This window comes from Stegodyphus dumicola, chromosome 1 (assembly GCF_044657685.1).
Source record: "Stegodyphus dumicola isolate Sdum_Otavi_A_Nest chromosome 1, ASM4465768v1".
Taxonomy (NCBI): Eukaryota; Metazoa; Arthropoda; class Arachnida; order Araneae; family Eresidae; genus Stegodyphus; species Stegodyphus dumicola.
The window spans coordinates 68,379,695-68,398,199 of NC_140768.1; the positions used below are offsets into that span (position 1 = coordinate 68,379,695).

General features: G+C 37.6%; 1 protein-coding gene across 1 annotated transcript in view; it reads right to left on the reverse strand.

Annotated features, from left to right (window-relative positions):
- LOC118198090 (SCY1-like protein 2) overlaps positions 1–18,505 on the reverse strand; it is a 459,500-nt gene that overhangs the window by 302,313 nt on the left and 138,682 nt on the right. Inside the window, exon 3 of the mRNA XM_085816142.1 lies at positions 7,496–7,643. Coding sequence (XP_085672268.1) covers positions 7,496–7,643 — 148 coding nt within the window. The remainder of the gene's footprint in view (positions 1–7,495; positions 7,644–18,505) is intronic.

The window sequence follows — 18,505 nt, forward strand, 5'->3', positions numbered from 1 at the left end:
AGTTTACATGAAGCATGACATTGAGGTACGTGTGATCCTTAGTATAAATTAGGTACAATTAATAAAAGATATAAACATGTACAGATATAGTACAGCATTCAGATACAGTACAAACTTTTTGTATGAAAACCTGGCACAGTATAAATACAAAATTACATATTGAACATACATATCACACACTCTGTTGCTGACATATTGAACTAGCTTATAGAGTTCTAACGTGTATAGTGCTATGCTTTGCAGAGCAAGTAATCTGTCTTCAGGTTAATAAATGTACCAGTTCAAGAAGAGTTAATACCATACTGAAGGTGCGATATCTATTTCTAAGAAAACTGTGCTTAGAAATGGCATTGTTAGAACCGAATGTGTGTTAGACACGACTCAAGTTTGTAACTTATGGCTACTATCTTCCAGCGTCAGAAGAGTAATTATTAGTGCAGTAGTCAATTATTGTTTTCAATTTCCGCTGAGCAACTCTGTTACTTTGTAGATTCTGGAACCAATTTGGCCAGAAACTGGCTCCTGGATGATTGAGGCTGTTAAGTGCTGTGTGTGGGCAAGAGAACACAAAATGGTCTGGATGACCCTCCTCCCCACATTCACAGTTACCATTCTCTCTCAAGCCAAAGCGGCAGAGGTATGACCTTGGGAATGAGATTGTAAACGCCTCCCTGTGGAGGCTTGATCCCAACGTTCTTGCGATATTCCTAGGAGCTGATGATATGCCCGACTCTTTATGTCCGAGACTGGCCTAAGGGTCGGAACTTCTCGCAAAGTGGATGAATCCGCTGCTTCCTTTGCGACAACATCTGCTCTCTCATTTCCTTCTATTCCCGTATGAGTGGGCACCCAGATGAAGTGTTTAGGGAAGCCTACCTAGTGCGATACCGAAGGGCCCAGCTTCGAATCCCGGAAACGGCAAGGATATTTGTAAATATATAATGACTTTGCAGAATGGGGCATTCTAAATGCATGGCTTGCCGAATGTTCTGTCGAGAGGTTGATACCAGGATAAGTTGGTTGTGAGACCCTCGGATCCGACCCCCCCGGGATGCTTGAAGTCGAATCGAAGTCGAACTCCCTCGAAGTCGAACCGTCACCTGTATAGTGCTCAAGGCTCTAGCCAACGACAGGCGCAATCTTGCTCAGATTGCCACGATGAATTTCGTGGGCTTGTTCGGAAATTACTGTCAGCCAAGTGAGATAAGTTACAGCAGCACAAATGTTTCGAAACAGAAAGCATGAAAAATCAGCTACACTTTCAACGGGTCTCAAACTCCGGATCTTCTTTCTATTACCTGGCCATGTTACCAATTAGAACACGAAGACACGCAATGAAAAATTGAGAAAATTCCATATATTCTTTCTTTTCTTTTCCAACGACATTAGGGCATCCGTCAGTGGGTTTTGATAGCTTTTCAGGAAAACGCCCTATTATTGGAACTATCTTAAATCTTTATGGTCGTGCCATATCCGTCGGGTCTGTCCTAAGGATGCAAACCAATTATACATATAATGATGGAAATTTAACAGCCATTTCATGATTGGAAGTCTACCAAAAAGACGAGTATGTAATATGTTCATGTAACTAAATTCTGTGTATTGTATTATTTGCATGCACAGAAAGAAATAAAATAGTTATTATAATATGCATTGATACACTATTATTAAAATACTAAAGCTATTATAAAGCCACAAATTATAGCAGAACACAGCGATAAAATGTGGATATGATAATATTTGCGTATATGTTTCCATATGAATACATGTAAAAACAAGGTATAAAACTACCTGTAAAATAATATTTTTGTGTAAAATAACAATGTATTGATACAAAACTAATATCAGAAGTATACACTAAAGAGCCAAAACACTATGACCACCTACTCAATAGGGCGTTGCGCGACCTTTAGCCTACAAAATAGCTACTACTCCCCTTGGCATGGATGCCACAAGTTCTCGGTAGGTGACTGGAGAAAGATTGTACCAAATGTTTAAGCAGAGGTAACGCAAAGTCAAATTATTCCATTGGCGTTGACCCGCTCGGAGATTCCATTTACAGGCTGGAAGACAGACCCCATGTAAGGGTTCAAATGATCTGCAATTACGTTCAGATAGTCCGTAGCTTTCATGATCTTTTCTACCATACTAATGGTCTCAGAACCGCCCAGAGAATAATACTGCCACCACCAGCCTTAGTATAGCCTGCTGTACAGGGGGATGCAATTGCTCGACTGGAAAACGGTGTACTCTGGCATGGCATCAACGTGATAAATGCGAAATCGTGATTCATCCGATTAGGCAACTGTCTTTCACTTATCCGTGGTCCATTCTCGATACTTCCGGCCCGCTGCAGGCAAAGTTGACAACGACGCATAGGAAACAGAGGCACACGGCTGGGACCTTGACTGCGCAGTTCCATATCCAACAGTGTCCGCTTAACTAAACTCTTGCAATTGGACTTGCAATGTATTGGGCTGTCAACTCATCCACCGTCTGGTGCCGAATTTGCTGTACCATGCGGGACAGTCTCCGACGTTCTTTTTCTTTCATGATGCGTGGATGCCCAACACATTGACATCTATTACTGGTTTTACCTTCATTTATCTTCTTTGCATAAATACTAATAACGGCAAATTATTAAACAACTTACCAGTCGTGCAGTTTGGGAGATACTCGTTCCGAGTCTTTGAGCGATTACAGTCTGCCATCTATCAAATTCGATCTTTTCCATCACTCACAAAAGTGAGGACAAGAATGATTACTTACAATTTCTAGCAGTAGTAAAATATCATTTACACTTAATCAAGAGTCCTCCACGTCATCTAGACGAGATCATAGAAAAACGTTGGGAGGGTTATAACGTTTGTACTCGTCAGTGTATAGAGACAAATCATACAGCAGAGCTATATATCATCCAGCAACTCCAAAACCTTAAAATTATGTACAATAAGTAATGCAGGTATCTAAAGCAGAAGGTAATACTCCATATTAAGAAGGGAAAATACATAAATATAAATAACTGTACATAGCTTTAACTACAGTGTTATCGACGTTACCGCTGGGTCGCTGATGAGCTCTTTTCTATAGGAATTTTACAAAGAAAAACGTGTTAGGGTTCCTTGCTTAAAAGAGGGGTGGAATGGTTTTATAGGGAACTCTTCACGCAGCTTTTTTCCAGACGAAAGTTGATTATATTCGCGTTACGCATGGGAAAAACTAAAATGTTCATGCATGAACACTTTTATCAGAATTCGAACTGGAATCAAACCATAAACAAATCAACATTTCTCTTGTCCGTGTGGCTATAAGTGGGCAACATTTGTGGAATGAAGTTATTTCTGAATAACTTTAAAGTGTTTCTTTTTTAATCGATGTAGCACAGCCCATGTGTAAATAATATTTGTTTTACTAATTTTGAAAGGCCCGGTGGCGCAGTGGCTACCGCATCGCGCATCGGCACCACAGGTCCGGGGTACGATCCCCGGTCTGGGCAAGGTCGACTGAGCCATGCCATTCATCCCAAGATTTCCATCCTTTGGGTCGATAAAATGATTATTAAGTTCGTGTGGACTCTAAACACTAGGGGTCCTGCGACAAGCCGACCACTTGTTCAGGGCATATGCTTACGCACCCCGGGGCCCACGGTCAAGAATGCAGATTTCGAGCACTGCAGGCCTTGGCCCATTTTAGGGCTGTTACGCCACTGAGTTTAGTTTTTTAGGTGTCCACTTAGGAGCCTCGTCAAAGCTGTCTGCTGAGCATGAATAATCCAAAAAGCAATAGCACCTCCCGGCTGCCTGCCAAAGTACCAGTCATAAGCCGGAGGAGACTACCAGGAAAAGGCAAAAGTAGATTTAACTCTAAGCAAGCAGATCTCCACTAAGGCTGTTACGCCACTGAGTTTAGTTTAGTTTTTTTACTAATTTCGAATCTTATACCTTCACACAATACGCTAAATGGTAATACCAAGGAATTTTTAAAGCACTAGTTTACAACGTGTAAAATATAAATACTTAAAACCTATGTAAGGTAAAACGAAATCACACTTTCGTTTTGAAAGGTGTGACTGAAAAACAGGAATCTAAGTTTCTTATGGTCAGTAACTAGAGACTAAGCAGTGAATTTTGTATCTTATTAAAAACATTCATACATTATAGTTAAGTATTAATACATCAGCAGAGCTCATTAACTACTTGAGAACTATTAATTTAAAATCCAAAGTAGGATAAAAAAAATAGTATTGCGTTTCTGTTATAATGAAGCAAAAATTAGTTCCCGAATCAATACAAAAATAGGGTGTACTTAATTAAGACTTGATAGTTTTTTTGTCCGCAAATTCTTCTTCTCTTTTTCTAAAAAGATTTGGGGAAGAATCTTCTAAAACAAGTAAAAAATATATCACACGAAATTCACGGGAAACAGTTTTAGCGTAGAAATTATTTAAAAAAGGAGATAATGAAGTGCTAATCAGTTTTTGTGAACTGAATTCTTTTAGGTTAGTGTAACATAAATTTAAAGAAACCGAAAAAAAATTAGGAGTTTGCTTTTCGCTCAGAGAACTTTGAGACCAAATTAAAAAAGCTGATAAGATTACCACCTTTAAGGTTTCATAGCATTATTCCTACTCTTTAAAATAACTCCTTCGATTTCATAAGTATGTTAAAGGTTTATAGAATGACAGGAAAAAGTGTTGTTAAGGATTTGATGTGCAAAAAATCAAAATATATGATTATTGAAAATGATTCGATTATTTATATAGATACTGTATTGTGTTATTAATTTACGCTTATGAGGTTACGCTACTTCAGTAAACTTACCTGTATACCAACGTAATCGTAAATATTTTCGAATAAAGTTTGATACCCTGATTTCCAGGCTAGAAGTATCACAACCAACGTAAAATTTAAATACAAATATTTATTAATACGTCTGTCTAGCCGACGGTTGGAAAAGCTGAAACCGATATAATCAAGTCGGGTAGTGTAACTGCTTCTCAAAACGAATTCGAATTAAATCGAATGTAACGTTAGTTCAGAGTATCAGAAATGATTAGCGAAGAATCGCAGTCAACAAAATTTTGCCAGCAAGCTAATGGAAGCAATAGAAATACGAAGCAATCAACCTAAACTGCTCCAAGCTCTCAGATAAACTCTGAGACTCTTACTTTAAACCAATTTACTTTCTGATGGAAGATGACAAAATCAGAAATGTAAAACAAACAATTTCTAATTTTTTCATCTTCCAATATATTTACGCAACGGATTAAATAAACTGAATCCCTGAAACGGGGCTCGTGCATCTTAACGCCCTCAAGATCGATCTTCAAATATGATGCTGTTGTACAAATGAGGATAAACTATTTATTTTATGATTAATTACTTCCAATTATTTACAATTGATTATAAAACATAGCTACTATGAGAATAAGCAACCAGAAATTTTGTGTTATTACAGATATGTTTTTTATTTAATCTCTTTTCTAAGATAAGTTTTTATATGGTCACGCCAGATCGTGCGCAAAATTTAAAACATTCTGTTACATATTTTAATTCCATACTTAATATATAGCTTTTAAAGCATCTGGAAACTGCTATGAGCCAGAAATATAAGAACTGTATTATTAAGTTCTCATTTTATTTTGAGCTGAGATTATAAATTTATTTCAATAAAAAAATGATAACACTCCCATGCATAAAGTTTTAATGTTAAAAGTTTCATTAGATTTTTTTGGTTCAATTAGAATGTAAATCCTCATGTAAAAAAGTCCATTAAATTTCAAGTATGCGATATAACCTATTTTTAAATATGCTCAGAATAGTGAAAAATCAAGTTTTTATGTAAATGTTTTTAAAAAAACATTTTGTCTGAAACTAAATTTCAGATAATATTTTAGCGAACTAAATATAGGATGGTCAAATTGAGAAAAGCAATGGAACAGTAATAAAACTGAAGATTGAATGCTTTCTCATTTTCTAATCATATTTATATAGTTATCATTCTAATTTATAATATAGATTATTCATATTTCTCATTTATATATCTGTTTTGAACGGCACACTGAAGGTGCATTGAGCGTTTCTGAACACATACTGAGTGTGCTTACTTTATTTCAATGCCGAATGCTGCTTTCAAAAGCATCGTGACAAATGCATAAGTTACAAAGTATTATTTTGAAAAAAATGTTGTATAAATAAATAAAAATAAATTACAAAAAGCATTTATATGAATAAACGTGCTTAACTGAATGAATATAAATTTTTAATATAATTCTTTGAAGAAATGTTATTCAACTCCGCAACTCAAACAGTTAAAAAGCCCACCAGCGGCCGAGCGGTAAAGTCACTGAACACTGGTAGTTCGGTCCGAGGTTCGAATCCCGCGAACGGGCTGGCTGCATGGGCGTTTTTCGTGGTTTTCCAGATGTGTAACGTGTATACGAGCCAGTTTCCGTTAGAAATTCCTCCCCGAAGGCATCCCTTCCCTTAGGCAGATAGCCCTAGTGTGCTTTGCCATAATTAAATAAACCAAACCAAACAGTTAAAAAAATTCTTTAAAAATATTTAAAAAATTCTTTAAACAGAAAAGTAAAAAATGTGATTAAAAATTACATATAAAATTACATATTTACATATTTCAAAAACAAAGAAGAAGCGAAACATTTTTTTTCCTCAGGCTGAGAAACTGAAGGCGAAATGATTAACATAAACTGGGAAGTTCGCTAAGTGAATTTACTCTTTATGAAAAGTAAAAAATGTACATCAAACTAATTTTGGAATCACTCGGTACGTTTCTCACCAAAATTCACAAAGCTACAGATATAAAACTGTTCCACCATTTTTTTTTTTGATTCGGTGTGCACTAAATACTTCTGTATATAATTTTATGCAATATATCAGGCATGGTAGAAAAGTTAAATTATTAGAATCTCTCTATATATAATGAATTTTAAGAAAGTAATGACAAATAGATAACTTATAGATTTCAAGGTAATTTTATTTTTAAATTAAGATTTCATAAACATGTGATTTTTCTGCTTGTGATATTTCTTTGATTTGGCCAGTTATCATTTTAAGAAATTTCAATTGTTTGTGTAAATATATCAATTAACAAATATCCTGTATTAATATATTATATTACACAGTATTACTCCCTGTAATACGTAATACAAAATAACCTGTACAAAATGCTCAACTATTGTTCTTTTATCACAAGAGTATACAAAAATGTAACTAAGTATGAAATCATATGAAAATTTCCATTCGAACGTTTTACTGTCTCAGTTGAAATTATGATGATTACGTAGTGTCGTTTACATATTTAATTATGCTTACTTACAGAACATAACTTTTGAATACATTTTTATATTTCTTTATTAATATTAAGGAAATAATGCGAATTTTCAAAATTTTATAAGGGAAAGGAAATAATTGTATGTAAAACATCTACTGAAATCAAGCCTTGAAGAAAGAGAATAGGAATATCTTATACATACCTGCAGAAGGCCATATTTGATCTCTATGTCGAGGAAGGAGTATTCGCGAACTGAATTTGGAAGATTCTGTGGTAGTCTGTCTTCTAAATATCCTAATATATTGGCCAAACTTGCTAGTACTGGTTCCGTTGCAAATGCTAAGGTCTCGCTATCAGGAAAAAAGAAACCGAAAATTAGGCATATTGATAGTAAAATCTACAGTTAAAAATTAAAACTGTAAATATCACAGATATATGTAACAAAAACACTAATTATTTGTAATCACAGCAAGAATATTAATCGAAAGTGAATTTTTCTAGAAAGTGAAATAAGATAACTTATACCAGTTATTTAATAATATTTAATAAACAGTTTAAAATCATATCATTTATTAGTTACATAATTATTAATTATAATATAGAGTAATGAGGTTTTTTAGGCAGGAGACGTGAAAAATATGCAGTAACCTCGACGAGACTCGAACATGAACCTCTCGAATATGCGCCTAGTATGGTACCGTTACACCCCGGAGGCATGCTGGAATTAGGGAGAAAATATGCAGTTATGTCTTTTTCACAGAGGTGTACAACTACGAAGAGGTTTTACCTGTGCATTCTATGTTGCCGCATTAAGAACGGCCGGTCACGGTAGCGAGAAACTAATGGGACATAACGTCCACCACCCGAAGGCGAAAATCTAAAATGCCGAAGGCATGCAGTCATTAATGCCTCCATTTGAGGCGAGAGAGTTTGTTCAGAGTAGTCAATCGCGCTGTGATACTTTTGATGTGCGTTCTATGCAGTTCAGTCCGCCCTGTGGCAAAGTTAAGTGTATTAGCTGTTCGACGACATGAGATCAAAATGGTCTTGAAAGTCCTCAATCATAATGACTTAAATTTCTTCAGTTGCAGATTAATCCTCTGATTCCGCTATCCTTTTCAACGTCATCGCAGCTTGGAAACCTGCTGTTAATTTTCCTACTGTCGTCTTTGCCGATCTTATGTTTTCTATTTGCGAAATTATAGTTCTGACGAAATTATTAATTTTCTGGTCAGTTATCCATTCCAGAGCTTCTCTTTCTTCTGCTGGGGGACGCTTTAGCTTCTGCAGTTTCTCGCTGTACAGCGTCTAGGTAGGGTTTTCATGGTTCCTGGTATTTTCAGCCTGAATAAAGATTTGGAAAGTCAGCTTTTTTAGGCGGTAGAATCGTCTTCCTCAGGATCCTTCGTTCAAATTTCTTTTTATACTTCGCGCAGCCACGATAGCTACAAACGTGTTTTTCTTAGCAAAAAATGCACTTTGGTTCTGCGTCTGGTTTCAAGTTACACTGATTACTTCTGTGGTCCTTCCCACATTTGCAGCACCTCTTTGCATTGCCTCATAGCTGCTGTGTGTGTCCCCAATCTTGACACCTATAACACTGAATAGGTCTCTTTTTCGGTGCATATTTTTCTATTCTGATGTTAACACTAAACATGCAGTTTACGCTATGTATGGCATACACAGACTTCTTTTTCTCAAGCTCCAGCAGGAAGATGGACAATTTTTCCGAATTATTTTTTCTACGTCTCTGGAACTGTTTTACTTTCAATACTAGGAACTTTCTCTTTTCCAAGTCCTGGAATATAGCTTCTTCAGTTATGTTGTCTGGGATGTTCTTCAGTATCATTTTCAGGAAGAAAATATCTTATACACTCCACCTTTTAAAGGACGACTGAGGATTATAGGACCCAGTCGCAAAACCCGGGTGGTGACGGTATTGTCCACCACATTTTAGTTTGAAAGATAGTTTTTTTATGTCAGGAAACTGTAGAAATCCTCAAGAGCCCTAGCTGGGATGCAACACTGGACCTCTCGAATACGAGTTGAATGTTCTACCGTTACACCACAAAGACATGCTGAAAGGAGAGAGAAAATATCTTATCACATAAAAAACACTAAGATAATATTTGCAATTACTTATCGTAACTCATGGCAATACTAAACGTATTTAAACAAAATATTAAAAATTATATGAGATAAAAATTATATAAACATTTTTTAATTCCACTGCTATTTAAAGACTGCACGAAAGAGTATCTTACTTAAACAAGTTTAATATTTCTCTGGGTCATAATCAGAGCCCATATTTTGATGACCTGAAATTTCACTGAAAATGCCATACATATATAAGGAACGTGGGACAAAATGCACTTAAAATAAAAGTTCCATCCGAAAAATAATAATAATAGATTTTTGCGTGCGTAGGAATCGTAATAGATTGAATACGCACAGAACCGATGGTAGATGGATAAAATATATTTTCCCCAAAAGAAACATTTTACAGCTCTGAAACTTTCAACAAATGCATTTGTACAGCTCTTCGCAGTATTACAGAGCACACTCAATAGTTACATTTCAAACTACTAGCAACTTTAAACACAACGTAATGCGAAGCACATCTAAAAAGCGAAGTTTTCAGGGATATCCATTACTCCGAAGGATTTCTAAACTAATAACTCAAGAACCGATGCTCTCTTCGGTCTGATATAGTTTTAATCAGGCCGGCGATAAATCGTCAATTTCTAGAAATTACTAGAAAGCATATACGGTTAAAGTTACATATAAGGGCCGGATAAGTTTACGTTTATATATAGGAACGTATTACAGCTATTCAATTACACTCATGTCCACAAATTAAGGATAATTCGGAGTCACTCGGAAATCGAACTCTAAAATAAATATATCACCTGTAAAATCACTACACACATCTTCAAGAAGCATATGCAAATTTCAGGAAGTAACCAGATGACACCGATGGTACGTCACAATGACGAGAGTGTAACAGAGTGATATATAATGAATACAGGCAAAGAAGTAAAATTGTTCGCAGGCGCTGTATAAGCATTTCAGTGCAATAACCGAATAGCTATGACACAAAGGACGCGTTTGGATGAATTTTTACGTGGTAGAATTACCGGCCGTCTGGAATGTGGGCGTACCCAACTGGAAGTATCAGACGAACTTGGAATTCCCCAGAGTGTCATCTCCAGGCTTTGGCAACGATTCCAAGATGATGGTAATGTGAGTAGACGTTACAACACAGGTCGCCCTAGAGTTACAACGCCGAATGAGGACCGGTATTTGGCAGTTACTGCCAAAAGAAACAGGCGGAGCACAACCGCAGACCTGTCTCGTCAGCTCTCTTCAGCCACTGGTACTACAATTTCAAGACAGACCGCGTACAGACGCTTAGGGCAGATTGGTCTATATGCTCGTAGACCTGTCAGATGCGTTCCACTTACTGCAATTCACAGTCGCCTGCAGTTAGCCTGGAGTAGAGAGCATGCAGTGTGGGCACCGCAACAGTGGGCTTGTGTGATGTTTCCGACGAGTCCAGGTTTAGCTCGCAGTCTGATTCTCGCCGGACTTTCATATGGAGAGCTCCAGGTACCCGTTACCACCAAGAAAACATCATTGAACGACACCGTTACGGTGGTGCAAGAGTGCTCGTTTGCGGTGGAATTATTCTGGGTTCCAGAACTGACCTGCATGTTCAAATTGGAACCATGACAAGCCAAATCTATCGGGACGTCATTCTGGAACAACATGTACGTTTGTTTCGGGGCGCCATGGGCGCACAATTTGTGTTTATGGATGATAACGCCCGTCCTCACCGTACAAACATCGTAATCCAATGCCTTCAATGGGAGGATATCACCCGTATGGACTGGCCAGCATTCTCACCCGAATTGAATCCAGTAGAGCACGTGTGGGACATGCTTCGCCGACGAGTTGCAGCCCGTAAACCTCCTCCTACATGTCTACTGGAACTTCGGAGAGCATTGCTTTTTGAGTGGTGTAATATCCCCCAAGATCAGATCGATAATTTGATACTCAGCATGCCTAGGCGTTGTACGGACTGTATTGCATCGTCTGGGAGACATACAATGTATTAACGATCATACCAACCATGTAATATTGTTTTTTTGTAAATAGGTTTTTTTTTTGTAATTTGCTCCAGAGAGAAAAAATCGCAATTTTTTTTAATAATATCAAACATATAGCATCTTTTTTTGCTCTTTACCTTTTGTTTAATAAATAAGCTTTACAAATAAGTCAAATTTGTTTTGCTTCTAACTCTTCCTTTGCCTGATTTTGCATTATCCTTAATTCATGGACATGAGTGTATTATACTAATTACAATTATACAGAAACCGGACAAAAATGACGACAATTTTGGAGACTTTTGTCGAACTCTCGCCAAATATGGCCAAAAAATCATATCATCAGTTATCATCGTCAACTTAGAGATATCTCGCTAGTTTAGCAAAATAGCCTATTTACTTCAATTTTACTTAGACCTCAGTTTTAAATACCCTCTAATCTTATTTTTATCTATTAATATCTTATCTATATTTTTGCGACAGAATTTCAAGCTCATCGGGCTTTTCGTGTTATATTATACAAAAGGTGATACAATTTCACGTATTATTTCACTAAAACTATTTACATATATCTAAAATTCGTAACGGTGTTCCCTTCTTAAGGAATGCAAATTTGGGGTAGTACAATCCCTGGACAGGAAGTCATACTTACAACTAAGAAAAAGCAATGCAATACTAAAACATAATTTCATTAAATAACATGAAGAAAATTAAATACTAAATCAATAAATCTATGCATAAATTTCATTAAATAACATGAAGAAAATTAAATACTAAATCAATAAATCTATGCATAAATTTAAATTTCTATACAATAATGATCATAGATTTAGTACAATATTTACATTATATACAGTATAGGGATTATGCACTATAGCCGTAATAGGGAGCTAGCCTGTCGTAATAAAATATTTTAGGCTTAGAATTTTATAACTTAACGCATTCGAACTATGACGTCCTTTAGCATGTTTACGACGTATGTGTCATATATGGTCTTCCTCTTCTTCGCAAAGTTGACTCGTTCTCATGCAAAATCGTGCATCAATTCAAATCCTGGTTGGAGATCTTGGATGTACTCCTTGTTTGATCGCCCTCCGGATGAGTCTTTATTCGCATCCTAGGAAGCTTCTCAGCTGGTGGACATTTTCGGGAAGTTTCCAGGATTTAACGGCTGACACCTTTTCAGGATACGTGCGCACACCTTCTGCAGAGATGACATGTCCGAGGTAAGTCACTTCCTGTCTGAATAATTTGCATTTCTCGGGGCTCAACTTTAAATTGGCTTATTTCAGTTTCTGAAGCACCTTTCTAAGGTTTTCTAGATGTTCTTCAGAAGTCTTTCCAATGATGATGATATCATCCAGGTATATCAGACAGGCCTCGTAGGAAAGATTTTTTAAAAGAGTCTCCATTAGGCGTTCGAATTAGCCGGGGCATTGCAAAGTCCAAAAGGGGGGGCCCACCAGCGGCCGAGTGGTAAAGTCGCTGAACACTGGTAGTTCGGTCCGAGGTTCGAATCCCGCAAACGGGCTGGCTGCATGTGTGTTTTCGTGGTTTTCCTTATGTGTAACGTGCATACGAGCCAGTTTCCCTTAGAAAGTCCTCCACGAAGGCATTCCTTCCCTTAGGCAGATAGCCCTTGAGGCTTTGCCGTAATTAAATAACCTAACCTAACCTAACCAGAGTCCAAAAGGCATCACCTTGAACTGCCGAAGTCCTTCTCTTATAGTAAATGCCGTCTTTCCGATCATCAGGATCTATTTCTACCTGCCAATACCCACTCTTTAAATCAAGTAGTGAGAACCATTTGCTTCCAGAATGATTGTCTAGAATGCCGTCAATTCTAGGAAGATGGTAACTGTCTTTCTTCGTAACCTCATTCAATCGGCGATAGTACATGTAAAATCTTTTTGAGCCGTCTTTCTTTCTGACGAGGACGCTGGAGGATGCCCATAAACTTGCTGAATGCTCGATGGCATCGCCTTCTTCCATATCCTTTAATAGTGTTCGTACCTCTTCCTGTTTAGCTATCGGTACACGTCTTGCATGTTGCTTGATTGGTGGATAATCACCGATAGTATATTTCGTAAGTGCACATATGTATCGCATCGAGAGAGTGGCTTCTTGATTAGATCAATTGGCTTCCAATAATATTATTGTCATTTCACATGACCTTTCCTGTGCTCTAAAGCAAGGTTGCTGAAAACATTAGGCCACGCAATGTCCTGTACAAAATAATTAAATCATCGTGCATTTCTTGTGAAAACTTTTAGTACGAAGTTAGATAGAATATTAGCATAATTATATATGCAAATATCAGAATTCTTAGCATTTTTTATTGCAGTCTATATGAAAAAGGTATTTTATAATAATAGCCAAAACACAGTTTTATTCAAAATAAACTTTCCCAATTTACATTTGTACATACGTATTTTATGTGTTAAATTTCACGTTAATAACTTTATTCTTAACTCTTTCGCATCGGGAGACGACCAAATCTGTTTCCAACAAACATCGAAAACGCCCGTGTTTACGAATTTGTCTTGGAATAGTTTTTCTTTTCCCCTTTTGCGGTTTCATCCATTCATCCATTGTGCGCAGTTTCACCTTAGGACCGGATTGCACCTGCGAACGTCAATAGCTTTCCGTATTTCTCCTTTATTTGCTTCAAAAGAATGATTGACATGTCTTTTAACAACTCGCGAAACCAATGAGCCATACACTAACGTTTAGGGGAAAGAACTAGGTAGAAAATAAACGAGGCGTTCGGGCGGTTTGCCGTTGCCTGAATGAATGGGCGCTACGGGCGATTTCGATGCGAAAGAGTTAAATGTATTTCCTGCACAAGAAATACTCTTTTAACAGAATGAATGTATCTTATTCAAAATGAATGTATTTAATTTATTCATGTACAACTTTTAATGTTAACAATCGGTATAATCAGACCCCTCGCAATATATATTTTGATCCTTACACTTTCAAAATCAAAGTAGTGGAAACGTTGAGATAAGAAAATACCAGATTCATTGTAGTACTACCAGTTATTCTCAGCTCAATAAAAAAATCATGCACTTGAGTTCTCTTAATCCACAGGTGTTAGTAAATGGGTAATATTCGAGCTAATTGTAGGTTGATTTATCTTTCCGTCGATGTCGATTTTCTCACCGGACACATTCTGGAGAGAAAAGCAGGGCGGCGTTCAGATAAGTTTGCTTCCCAGTTGTTTAGCCAAATCTTTTCGGATGACGGTAACGTTAACTCCTGTATCTATCGTCATATTGCAGGGAATTCCATTAATATGCCCTATGATGAAAAAACATATTAGTTCCGCCTCTCACTGCAAGAATCTGAAGCGCTTTAAGCTGAGGTATTTCAAAATCTGGCAACCTCCGCCCCGCGAGATGGCCACTAATTAGTTCCTTTGCTGCTTGCTAGGAGTGGTCTTAACATCCGTGCCCTTAGGTATTCTGCAGTTCTGTTGTATGTGTCCTTCAGCTCCACAAGGTCGATTTCCTGTCATTAATATACCGTATCAAGGCATTGAGTTGTCGGGTTAAATCATCTAGACGGGCAGCCATTTGGTCCTTTGGCTTTTGGACTCGAGCAGCTCTGACTGGGTAGAGGTTTCTACGAGTTGCTTGCTGGGCTGCCTCGAATTTCTTGGCATACACTAGAGCGCTTTTCAGATCTTTAACATTCACCATTCGTAGAGCTTTCTGTATGTCAGGATCCCGGATGCCGTCGATAAAGTATTGAAGGGGCAGGATTTCCCTTGTTTCTGTCGTGCACTCCGAAGCGGCAAGATGGGACAGCCTTTCAAAATTCGTGACGAACTTCTGGAGTGTTTCAGTGGGCTTCTGTTGACGGGATTTTAATTGAAGCCTGCTTTAAACATTTCTTACCGAAGTCTTTTAAACATTTCTTGCCGAAGCGCAGCTCCAGTGCGCCGGACAGAGCTTCGAAATCTAGCCTTTGGTTTTCCGGAAGAGTCTGAAGAATATCCGCTGCCTCTACTCTCCGAGAAGCGGCGAGATGACAGGCCTTAACTTGGAGTCTGATCGATTTGCTTCCGCCACTATAGGAAATTGTGTTTTATACATTTGCCAAGAGGTCTTCCCATCATACGTAGATAACTTTAGAGAGGGAGGATCAGGCATGAGTAAAAATTTAAATCCCTCAATTGCTTCCTGCTGTGGCTATGCATCTCTTTAATGTGCCAACTTCTTTGGCGACGACAGCAGAAAACCTGTCTTCAATTTGTTGTTCGATTTGTGCTTGCATACGGCAGATACTCTTTCTTCAATTTGTTGTTCGATTTGTGCTGCATCCGGCAGATACTCTTTCTTCAATTTGTTGGTCGATTTGTTGTTGGACGGCCGTCCTTCGATTTATTCTTTCACAGAAGAAACACTTTCTTCAATATGTCCAAATTTATTTTCAACTACGTCTGTTCGGCCTTCCATAGCCTCGACCCAATGCTCTCTAACCGCACAGTGGCATGTGCAGCTTCCGGAATAGGCAATTTCTCATAAGCGTTATCTGATCAAACAGCCAGCATTTCGCATCAAAATATGCAAGATAATGCAGAAACTGGAGGAATTGGGAACAGATTTGTGCAGTGCGGAATAGTTCCCTGTCAATCTCTCTTTTCTCTCTCTCTCTCTCTTCTATCTTATTTTATTGTATATATTATGAAACACGTATGTATTACGGCCACTATGTATGTATCATGTAAAAGACTCAATATATTATGAACTATGTAAGCAAGTATGAACTATGTAAGCAATTTTGAACTAAATAAGCATGTATATGTATGAACTATGTAAGCAACTTTGAACTATGCAAGCATGTATATGTATGAACTATGTAAGCAAGTATTATGAAAGATCTATGTAATTACGAACTACTTGTATATAAGCATGTACTATGAACTATGTAACTATGTAAGCATATATTATGAACTATGTAACTATAAGCATATGTTATGAACTATGTAAGCATGCATACAGGACCAATGTATGCCCTTATAGGCCCCATGAGGTGTTGCCTCGGATAGTTGCGGAACCTGGACTAGACCCGAATAGTCTTAGTAAGCCGCACGGGTGTCCAGATTCTGCTCTCAACTCAACTCAACTTCCATAGCCTCGAATTTGTTTTCTATTATGCAAATAATTTCCTTTTTCATTTCTTCTTGACCTGCTTGAACGGCCTTCATCTCTCCCTTAAAGGTTTCTTGGCCGAATTTCATTTCTTCTTGACTAGTTTCCATCTCTCTCTGACTGTTTTCATTACTTCTTTAACGGATTGTCTTTAACGGTCTACCTGGTGGTGGATTGACCTGCTTTAATCTCCTCTTTAAATGTAGCAAAGGCTGCTATCAGCTGTCTCAACTGCTCTTCCATCGCTCTTGTTATCGGCATTCAAAATCCAACTTCTGACACCAAAAATTGTTGCGTGCGTGCGGGTTCGTAACAAATTGAATGCACAATTCCGATGAAAAGTGAATAAAATTTATTATTATCACAACAAATAAAACAAAATGCTTAAATTTCCTCATATTCTTACAGTACTGCAATATCTCACAGTAGTTATCTTTCAAACTACTCAAACGTTCAACAGAGCTTAATTCAAAACAAATAAAGCTAATCCGATTTCACCGCGAATTCGCTACAGTAAACAACAACAGTTTTCTAAACAAACACAAACTCTTAAGACAACTGAGCTGAGATGATATCTCTCTGGCTTTTACAGCTTTTTAAATCGGACGCACGAGCAAATTCTAGAAATTTCTCGAAAGCAAAAAGAGTAGAATTATGGTTACAGTTAAATACACTAGTCAATTACATTTATTCGAATTAAATACAAATTAAAAGATATATTTATGTATATAATGTTAAATGCACGTGCTCTTGTATTTTTAATTTTCCGGCTTAGCTTTCTCTTAATATTTGTCACGCGCTGCACTGCACGGGGAGCAAAACAATTTAATTTATAATTGTACTAATATTAGCTGTTTAAATACCAAATCCGTATCCATTTCGAGAGCATTGGGCTTAACGACTCTTTGGGATAAAAATGGTTAAATATATATATATATATATGGTGTGTGTGTTACCGTAAACCACCCATATACGATTTTCCAGTTTGTAAGTATGTATTTTGATGGTATGTACAATTGTAAATAAATCGCGTATTTTTGTTCAAAACATTCTGAGGAATCAGTGTTTTTACCATGCATACAAAATTTATAGCATTTATAAATATCGCAGATATTGTCCTTTACAACAAGAATTATATTGTTGCGTTTTCCTTTTCTGACACCAGTCTGACACGTTATTTTCTTCCTTAACTTTCGCACGTGGTTCGTGTGAATTTGGAGTGAATAACGACGACACTTGATGAAGTATCGAAACACGCTTTATTGGCCGGTATCAATCAGGACAACTACAAAGTCACGTTTTTACAGTCGTCGAAGATCTACTATAAACTCGCTGAAACAATCAGCGACACAGCCTTCAGGTCATCAGGCTAGAACGATGGAGACAGCTTCACTGCAAAGCACCAGAATACAGCTCCCGACTCTGCTCTCGGTTCAGTCGTTCCCGGAGCTCAGCACGTTATCTCGACGATGCACTAACCGCGATACACTACGAGAATCTTTCGGTGCACTCGACGACCCACTCGGCACTCGCTGCCCGGCTGTCAACTCGATCGACTCGAGACACTATCTCGCACTCTCGAGGCGCACCAACTCGCCCTCTCGACGAGGCAATCTCTCAATGACTGACTATCAGTTTGCTAGACAAGGCACACACTAACTGACTGCGGAGCAGCTGGGTTTATATAGCTTTTGACTTGTGTTCGAGAACATTCTGAGCTAAATCGGTAAGAATTCGTTCCAAGTGGTTCTAAATTCGTCCATGGCATATCGCCAATTTTGTCACCAAATGTGGCAACCTTGCCTTATCTTGCCATTTTATGGCAACCCTAAAACTGCTTTGTGGGGAAGCTATCTTACCGTACTTGTACATTTCGTAACAATGCATTAAATAGTTGGGTCTAAATCTTACAGTCACTGCCTGAACTTCTGTTTTGCTACAAACTGA